Genomic DNA, 10167 nt, shown 5'->3' on the forward strand with positions numbered 1-10167 from the left:
AAGATCCTCCTGCCTGTTTTAAAGATCTATGGGAGAAGAAAGTTTCTACTTCGAATCCCATTCCATTTGAGTATCAATAAATCAGTTATTACATCCTGCACTGGTATTATTGCTCACATTTAGTAGTATGCAACTGATTGTCATGTGCCACCATGCTCCTTTTGCACTCATACTATCCAAGCAAGCTAAAGCATAGGTCAAAGTCCAAATTGTTTACATGGGGTGTTTCATGTACGTGAAATAACCAACTTTATCTTGACTCTCAAATCTATCTGCTCTGTGGAATAGCAACAAGAGACATGCACATGTTTTTCTGGTGCACAAACAAAATATAGTGCTAAGTGAGTAGGACCATTGTTTTTCCTTGCAATTACCAGAACAACAGTAATTTTAATGAATCCCCTATGAATTTCAACCTACAAAAATCTTCCAAGATAAAACCTGATTCAAAAATATTCTTTGACTTCAACTAATGGAGGGAGAGAGAGACCCTTTTGTATCTTCCAAAGAGCTATTTTCTAGCTTTCATGAGACTCAGCTGACACGGTTTTCTCTTTGGTCACAGTCCCAACACAGGTAAGTGGAAGCATGTTTGATATAAATTTGAACTGGGGCCACTGAGGTGGCATAATCAGACTATTTGCTAAGACTCTGCTGAGATTTCATGGGATACCTGTAAATCAGCTTCTGCACAAACCTTGATTTTTGATCTAGGAGGGAAGGTGACAAGAATGACTGGGCTGCCTCTCCTGCTGCTACTGCTCTTCTGGCTCCTGCCTCCAACTTCTCCAACATCTGCTATGAGGATGCAAACCATGTCTGTCTTGCCAAAACGTTTAAAGATTCAGGAATACTATTACAGGCCTGGTGATCTCATTATTGGTGGGAATTTTCCCCTTGGCGTTTATAGTAACAGTGTCTACCTAGACTTTACAATGGACCCATTATGGTATTCTGTTACCTTTGTGTAAGTTTCACCTGGAGGAGAAAAATGTAGATGATTGTTTGCTTTGTTTGCTCAAAAATATTTGTTCCGATGATCTTTCAATGTCCTAATGTAGTTCCAATGTTTGTGTTTTTTCTCAATAAAGAGCCAAGCTCATAAAACAGACTAGATTCTCAATTTTTCCAGAATTCTTTGTCAGGAAGACAATAAACCACGTAAGAGTGATGAGGGCCAACACATTAGGAATTTCACTGCCCTAGTTAAGAAGATGACTGACATTGTTAATTTGGACAGAAAGTCAAGATGGAACATTCAAAGAGAAGCTCAAAGCTATTCCTGCATGGAGTACTATTAAAAAAAACCCACAAAACTCAGTTTTGAAATCAGCAGTGCTTATGAATAATGACCCTCAGTAAATCTTTGCTGTGTCCCCCACTGTTGTTGTCACCAATGTTTATCAGACCTGAAGAAGCTGCTCCAAGAGAGAATAAAATTGATTAGGCTACGAGAGGAGAAACTGGGTAGGATTACAGACACTGAAGCAAAGTGAAGAAGGATATAAAAGTGATAGAAGGATATAAAATGATCCATAACAGGCTTTTTCTCCTTTCTCACAATCAAAAACATTTTTAAAAAAACTATTAATATTTTGGACTTCCTGCTCCAAAGTAAACCCTCACAAAGATTAAAGACAAGGCAAAATCCACGAGCACACACAAGCTTTCCTGTAATATTTTACAATGTTTTGGTCACTATAGAGCCATTCCCAACAACTACCACCAGTTCCTGGCCTTGGTGTTTGCAGTCACAGAGATCAACAAGGATCTCTTTCTCCTCCCCAACATCACCCTTGGTTTCCACATGTATGACAATGTCCAGTGGGAAAGGAGGATTTCTTTAATCAGCCTTTTTCTGCTCTCCACACGTGACCAAATGGTTCCAGGTTATAAATGTGACCAGCAGGACCCTCTGATTTCTGTCATTGGAGGTGACAACGCCAAATCCTCAATAGTGATGGCTTCCATCTTCAGCATCTTCAAGGTCCCACAGGTAAGGGGGCTCCTTTGGATACTTATATGAAATAGACAAACAACAGACAAACTCACAGAAGCGCAAGATGATACCAAAGATGTTTAGGGTGTGGTGATGGATTAAATAATATGTGACTTAGAGAATCAATGCTATACTTGGATTCATTTAAGTATTTTATATGTCAAGATATGTTTCATGTAACATAAAACATTGTTTGATGGTTTGTTCCCTTGGATTCTGACATGTTACAACTCTGCAAATATGTTAATTGATGGCTCATCCCAAGAAGCTAAGAAGCTTATCTCTCAAAATGACTCAGCTTGATTGATGGGGTCAATAAACTACACAATGGGAACCCCTAAAGTCACCACAAATTTTGCTTTGTCTTTTAAAGAAGATTCTCACTTTTTCCAGCTCAGTGTTGGCTTTGGATCCACTGGAGGAGACAGAAGAGTTTATCCTTCCTTCTTCCAGATTAATCCCAAGGAATTTTCTCAGTATGTGGGTTTAGTCCAGTTGCTTTTGTATTTCCAGTGGAACTGGGTTGGGCTTCTGGCTCCTAAAAATGACATTGGAGAACATTTCATTTCAACTTTGATGCCAATGCTCAAGGAGAAGGAAATCTGCTTGGCCTTCACTCAAATGCTGCAAAATTTTGAAGATATGGAGCAGTTTTTTTTATATTCCAAAATTTGGCTCAAAGCTGATGTTGTTGTTTTCTTTGGAGACTCTGCAACTGTTGAGCTTTTTCAGTGTGGTCTGGAGTTTTATGTAATTCATGAAAGGGAACCACTTCAGAATGTTTGGATCCTAACTTCCTCTTGGAAATTCAGTGTAATGGGAAATGTAGATATATGGAAATATCTAAAACCCTTGAATGGAGCTTTGCATTTTAGGGATCACACTGGTGACATCTCAAAATTCAGCAATTTCCTCCTGTCTTTAGACCCCTTGAACCCACAAGGGGATATGTTTCTCCCGTTATGGTGGGAAAGGGTCTTTGAATGCGACTTCCGCAAACCAGGTATATTTTATCTAGACGAGATGAAAAACTGTACTGGGAAGGAGAATTTACAAAATGTACCATCTTTCTTGTTTGAAATAAGCATGACCGGTGAAAGTTACAACATCTACAATACCATTTATGCTGTGGCACACTCATTACGTGCAATATATGGATCTGGAGGACGACCAGCCATGATGAAGCTTGGAAAGAGGATCTCAAATGTCCAGCCATGGCAGGTAATCTCTGTGACTTTTTATCCAGTCCACAGATCCTTATAGAGGACATTTCCCATATGTATTTCTGGAATTACTCATTAAATATCTGTAGGCTACCATATCCATGTACATCAGAGCAGGTTGGAACAGCAATGATTAAAAACAATGATGGGAATGAAGTTTGATGTTTAATAATAATAATAAAGTTGGAAGGGACCTTGGAGATCATCGAGTCCAACCCCCTGCTCAGGCAGGAAACCCTACACCATTTTGGACAAATGGCTGTCCAGTCTCTTCTTAAAAACTTCCAGTGTTGGAGCATTCACCACTTCTGGAGGCAGGTTGTTCCACTGGTTAATTGTTCTATCTGTCAGGAAGTTTCTCCTTAGTTCTAGGTTGCTTCTCTCCTTGATTAGTTTTCCTCCATTGCTTCTTGTCCTGCCTTCAGGTGCCTTGGAAAATAGCTTGACTCCCTCTTCTTTGTGGCAGCCCCTGAGATACTGGAAGGCTGCTATCGTGTCCCCCCTGGTCCTTCTCTTCATTAAACTAGACATACCCAATTCCAACAACCGTTCCTTATAGTATTTTAGCCTCCAGGCCCCTGATCTTCTTTGTTGCTCTTCTCTGCACCCTTTCCAGAGTCTCAACATCTTTTTTATGTTGTGGTGACCAAAACTGGATGCCGTATTCCAAGTGTGGCCTTGATTGAAAAGGGGCAGAGGAGGAAAAACAGAAATAAACCAAACCAGTCATCCATCAGATCCATAGATGAAGTACAATCATATGAGGATCTAAAAGATCTTCAATATTTTCCTGAGTTTCAGGAAGTGACAACTTCATGGAAGAGGAATCAGCCCAGAGAAAGATGACAATCTGGGTGTATTTGGGCAAGATGCTTCAATAGGGCAGTTGAAGTTTTTGTGGACATATTTCAAGAACCAACTTAATTTCGCTCAGTTTGTGACCTGAATCCAAACTGTTGCTGATCTGAAATTCATCAGGCTTTTCTCCATCAAAGGCTTCACTGGACAGTGAAATGACAAACTAGGGCAAGCATTTCCTTCCACATGGCCCCACTTATCCAGATATGATTCCTTTTGTCCCTCTTTGTCTATCAGCTAGAGAAAGTTAGTGGAATTGCACACCATTTTGAAAGAAATTATTTAATCATTCCTAAAATATATTTGTGATCTGTAAAACCCTGGACCAAAGTAAAGATTTTAAAATGTATCTTCTTCTTTTTCTTGTGCCATATCCGTTATCGGATATTGGCGATCATGTTGGCGATCCTGTTTTTATCAGCAGCCGCACGAAAAAGTGCTGCTGAGTTTTGTCCCAACCAGTCCTTTAGATTTTGAAGCCATGATGTTCTTCTTCTGCCTGGACCTCGTTTGCCTTCAATCTTTCCCTGGAGAATTAAATGGAGCATGCCTTATTTTTCAGGGTGTCACATCACATGTCCGAAATATTCTAATTTTTGTTTTTTAATTGTTTTGATGATTTCCCTGGGCTTTCCCAGGGGGCTTATCACCTCCTCATTTCTGATCTTGTCAACCCAGCTTATACGTAACAGCCGCCTGTAAATCCACATTTCAAATGCTTCTAGTCTCTTCAGGTGGCCTTCTGTCAGAGACCAACTCTCTACTCCATAGAGCAGGATAGAAAAAATATGTATGTATGTAGCCAAGTAAAGCATGAGAAGAGACAAACAATGAAATTTGGAGTGTGGCATTATAAACATTGTAGGTAGGAAACATTTGTTCAAAGTGGAGTTGAAAAAGCCATTGATACAAAAGCCCAATCACTAAGGCAAACTTGTGTTGTGTTGGTTAAGTAGCTAAGCCTTTGGTGTTACTCCTGACTGCTCAAATCTCCATGAATTTCACTAGCTTCTCAGACATAAATCAGTCTGCTAAAATGAGGGACATCATAGAATGGCAGGAGCCATGATGACTCATTTGTGGCTTTCAGCCAATTACTTTAATTTCTGAAGGTCTCTTTTTCTTTCAGCTTCTTCCCTATTTGAGGAACATCCAGTTCAACAATAGTGCTGGAGAAGAAGTCTCCTTTTCAGAAAATGGACTGGGATCTGCTCGTTATGATCTTTTCAACTGGGTTTTCCTCCCCAATCAATCAATTGTTTTTGTTAAAGTTGGGCAAATCAATCCTGGGGCTCCCCCAGGCCAGGATTTCATGATTAACTCTGATGCAATCATCTGGGCCACAAAGGTCAGTTTAAAAGCATTGTTGTAAATTCAGGGAAAGATTCATTCTCTTCCGGAGATGCAGAACATTCTTCTAGCTGGAAAAAGGTCTATTGAATCAAAAATATGGTAGCTGTTTGGTGAAAAACCTGATTTGCATGTAACACATTTCAAGTATGATTTGTGGCAGGTCCAGAAAAGGTTAGGATGGGGAAGAAGTTCTTGAAAGCTAGGATGCCATTACGACAGGCAACAGTGATTTCTATGGACTATTCCCATTGGGGAGTCAAACACTGGACCCCAAAACCAATGATCAAATCTCACTGCAGGATTTAATAGCGTACACTGGAGTAAGCAATGGGAGGGACTCCTACAGGCAAAAGGATTCACTCATATTTATACATTTCAGGAAAGGGAAGATAAGATGAGATAAGATAAGGTAACCTTTTTTGACATTTTTTACTGTGGGCACACTGGCACACATTAAAAATGAAATTCTGTTGCCTGCTCTCAAAAGTGTACACATACATAACACACATATAAACATGCTACATACAACATATGTACAGTATATACCTATACCCTTACATATAAATACATATAAATATACTCTGGTTTCTCTTCAGATCATATAAATCTTTCGCCTTTTAGCCATAGATGTTCTTATTTGGCAAATCTCAAGTTACTTCTCCACCTTTCTGTTGTTACTATCCCCAAGAAAGAACTATTGTGTTAATAAAAAGAACCATGTCACCCATGTTGCCATAGAAAGTTTGATAAAGCATACTGAGAACCAAGTACTTCAATGTTGCCTCAATTAGAACCCATTTCTTCTCTTTCTATTTTGCTTACCCACTTCCATTCCTCTCAGAAAACATTTCCTTCACACTGTTCTGTTGGATCCTCATTATTTATGGTTTCATAAAAGCTATATAATAATAATAATAAATAGGAATAGGAATGTGGAGAAGAATCAATGAAGCATGTTTGTTGCTTATGCCATCTCAAGCATTTCTCTTTTCTCTCTTAGAAGGTGCCCTTTGCCAGGTGTGGCATGAAGAGGTGCCATGCAGGAGAGAGGAGAAGCCTTCCAGAGGGCAAGCAGGTCTGCTGCTACCAATGTTTACCATGTCCAGAAGGGACCGTTTCTAATCAAACAGGTAGAGCAAATCTTAAAAGCAGATCTTGCAGGATCACAGAAGTCATTCAGTAAAACAAAAATTTAATTTTGCTGTCATTTTTATAGGATTGACATGTGTCAAAATATTCATACTTTATAGCAGAACATTTCAGTTTATGGATCTAAATTGTCCTGCCCCCATAGGCCACCTATCTCATTCCTCAATAATTTCATATAGAGTGTCATGTCCCATTGGGAAAACTGACTGCCACTCCATTTCAAGTTAATTTTAAAATTCAAGTTATTTTTTTTAATATTTAGAGTGTGCTTCTTCTGTCAGTACTGTCAGTCACCTATGGAATTGATAGACCCATCAGAGGAACAGAAGATCTATCTATCTATGTCTGGCAATCGTTCCCTGCAACAACAACAAAAATCTGAATAAACAGATTTGAAGTTCAAAGCAGAGAATTTGAGCCAAGGAACTCTCAGTGCTGTGCTGCTTCTGAATCATTCTTTCTTCTCACCCTCTGGCAATCAATTTATCTATAAATCACCTTTGATCTGGAAAAGAGATCTTTCCCTCTCCTAAAACTCAGTAGACACTTTTATGTCCTTCTCTGTTGCATTTTAGATATTCTCAGCACAAATGAAAACTAATGCACAATAGAGCAAACAATAGAGCAGGATTTCTGGCTGAGAGAAAAAAATTGGGAAAGAAATGACAATCTCTCACGCTGAAACCCACAATGGTCATGGAAGCACCTAGTGACTGAAGATGGCATTTATTTCACACAGCAAAAAGGACCAGATTAACTGGAGCTGAACACATCCTGATCTCTGGCAAAGGCATCATGAATAATATACTATAGAAAAAATTGCCTTTTTGATCCACCATGAAATGCACAATAGGTCATCCCATCATTTCCTTTGTGGATTTGCTATAGGGGACAGTCATGCCAAAACAGAGGGAGGGAGGAATAATGAGGGAGAAATAATGTTCAGACAAAGATTTGATTTCTTGATTTCAGATACAGCTCGCTGTGATCCCTGCCCAGAAGACCAGTATCCCAACAAGGACAAGGACCACTGCATTGCCAAGAAGATCCACTTCCTTGCCTATCAAGATACCCTTGGATACATTTTAGCCTCTCTCACTCTTTCTCTCTGTATGAACACATTGGCAGTTCTGGGAATTTTCCTTATGCATCGTCACACATCAATTGTCAAGGCCAACAACCGAGATCTCACCTACATCCTCCTGGTCTCCCTCCTGCTCTGCTTTCTCTGCTCCTTCCTCTTCATTGGTCGACCCAGGAAACTCACCTGTCTCTTCCGACAAACTGCCTTTGCCATTGTCTTTTCCCTTGCAGTTTCCTCTATCTTGGCAAAAACTACCATGGTGGTTCTGGCCTTCATGGCCACCAAGCCAGGGAACAGGGCAAGGAAATTCTTAGGGAAAGCACTGACCAACTCCATTGTTATCACCTGTCCCCTGATCCAAACAGTTATTTGTGCCATCTGGCTGGTAACCTCTCCCCCATTTCCTAACATGGACTTCCACTCCTTGGTTGGAGAGGCCATCTTGGAATGTAATGAAGGCTCAGCTTCAATGTTTTACACTATCCTTGCCTACTTGGGTTTTTTGGCCCTCGTCAGTTTCACAATGGCCTTTCTAGCTAGGAAATTGCCAGACAGCTTTAATGAAGCCAAGTTCATTACTTTTAGCATGCTGGTCTTTTGCAGTGTTTGGATCACTTTCCTCCCCACCTACCTGAGCACTAAAGGGAAGTCTATGGTGACTGTGGAGATCTTCTCCATCTTAGTCTCTGGGGCTGGTCTCTTGGCTTGTATCTTTTCCCCCAAGTGTTATATTATCCTATTGAGGCCTGATCTGAATAAGAGAGAAAATATAATGAGGCGCAAGAATCTCTGATTTATGTGTAATGTAGTAACTTTTATTTTGACTTTGGGGCCTTTTTTAAATTTGATATGATTTCTTAACAATGATGAAATAAGAGAGGGACTTGTCCTTCAAATGATTAGAAATCATGGAAATATTTTATAATCATCTCTGTCCAAAGACATGTCATTTTTAATTCCTATTTGAAATTCATTCTATTTACATTTCAGATTTGGTACAATACAATTTAAATAATACTAAAACATTTCAACTTTAGGACTCAGTATTATAACGTGATATGCTTAACTAATTAGAAGAATAGAATAGAACAGAACAGAATAGAATAGAACAGAACCTTGATTTCACCAAGCATTTGGCAATATCTTCCATGGGATCCCAGTAGAGAAGAGAGCAAAATGGGGGCTGAAGTCTGCTATGAGCTAGTTGAATGAATGTACCGAAATAAAATATGCTTGAACCTAGAAAGAGACTTCAATGTTGAAGGCTTCATTCTGAGTCCTATGCTTTTCAATATATTAAAAATGACTAGTACAATAAATTAAAATATATTTAATATCTTTGAAGTTAGCAAAAAAAATATGGTAGAAAGAAAAACATCTTAGAGAAATGTTTCTGAACTTTGTAAACATTAACAAATGTGGACTTCAGCTTGCTGACTAGGAATTGGGAATTGAAGTCTAGATACCTTAAATTTCCATGGTTGAGAAAAACTGTCATAGAGGATTGGATCAGGATTCAAGATCTCAACAAGACGGATTAATAATCAGAATCCAATCAGATCAATTCAACATGGACATATTCAAGTCCTTTATTTGTGTAGGAAACATCAAAGGCACTTGTTTAGGATTGAAGAGAGCAACCTGAGCAGTAGCTTATGTGAAAAGATCTGTATATCTTCATGAATCACAAGCTGAACATAAGTCAACATAAGCATCTTGTTGCTGACACTCTGCGTCTGTTGATGCAGCTTAAAAAATCCCCATAATCCTTGCTGTATCTACAGACATAGAGCATCAACATCAAGAGAATCATGGTTCCTCCATATTCTACATTGGTGACACCATACCTAAATATTGCATCCAGCCTCAGAGACAATCCAATACATAGCGAGGACAATAACCAATGGAACAGCTTGCCATCAGAAGTTGTGAGTGCTTCATCACTAGAGTTTTTTAAGAAGAGACTGAACAGCCACTTGTCTGAAATGGTAGAACGTCTCCTGCTTGAGCAGGAGGCTGATTAGAAGACCTCCAAGGTCCCTTCCATCTTTATTCTGATTATGACAGTGGCAGGGTGTCAGATGAAGGCAGGGACAACATGCCCTGAATGGCACCACAAAGTAGTTGGTGTTGTATACAGGAACATATGCACAGTGTATGGGCTAGACATTCCCAAGCCCAGATGTGATATTCCACTCAAAGTTTGAAGAATAACAGGGCTACGATCCATTGGGACTTGCAAATCTGGACAGACAGACAGGTCCTGGCCAATCAATCAGACATAGTGGTCATAGAAAGAAGAAAGTGGTGGTGATAGATGCAACACAGTCAAGTGACAGCAACAACAGGAAGAAGCTGGTGGAAAACCAGGGTCTTAAGGAGGAACAAGAGAAGATATGGAAAGTCAAGGCTGAAGTAATTTCAGTGATGGTAAAAACACTCAGTTCTATGATTCCTAAGTTGGCAGAGTGGCTCCCACAGTGGAGTTCTGTGTCCCAAAA

The 10167-nt window shown here is 39.5% G+C and overlaps 1 protein-coding gene across 1 annotated transcript; it reads left to right on the forward strand.

The window, feature by feature from the left end:
* Window positions 1-815: 815 nt before the first annotated feature.
* Window positions 816-8459, forward strand: LOC114922743 (vomeronasal type-2 receptor 26-like). Its single transcript, XM_029284606.1, has 5 exons — window positions 816-967; window positions 1705-1996; window positions 2393-3002; window positions 6477-6563; window positions 7555-8459. The coding sequence occupies exons 1-5, from the start codon at window positions 816-818 to the stop codon at window positions 8457-8459; spliced, it is 2046 nt and encodes a 681-aa protein (XP_029140439.1).
* Window positions 8460-10167: the final 1708 nt, after the last annotated feature.

This window comes from Protobothrops mucrosquamatus, unplaced genomic scaffold (assembly GCF_001527695.2).
Source record: "Protobothrops mucrosquamatus isolate PMUCROS unplaced genomic scaffold, P.Mucros_1.0 scaffold760, whole genome shotgun sequence".
NCBI classification, from domain to species: domain Eukaryota; kingdom Metazoa; phylum Chordata; class Lepidosauria; order Squamata; family Viperidae; genus Protobothrops; species Protobothrops mucrosquamatus.

Excerpts from the sequence above, each read along its gene's own strand:
- LOC114922743 (XM_029284606.1), top strand. The coding sequence starts at position 816 with ATGTCTGTCTTGCCAAAACGTTTAAAGATTCAGGAATACTATTACAGG. Across the intron at positions 968-1,704 it reads TGGTATTCTGTTACCTTTGT|AGCCATTCCCAACAACTACC; the intron begins GTAAGTTTCACC and ends TGGTCACTATAG. Across the intron at positions 6,564-7,554 it reads GACCGTTTCTAATCAAACAG|ATACAGCTCGCTGTGATCCC; the intron begins GTAGAGCAAATC and ends TCTTGATTTCAG.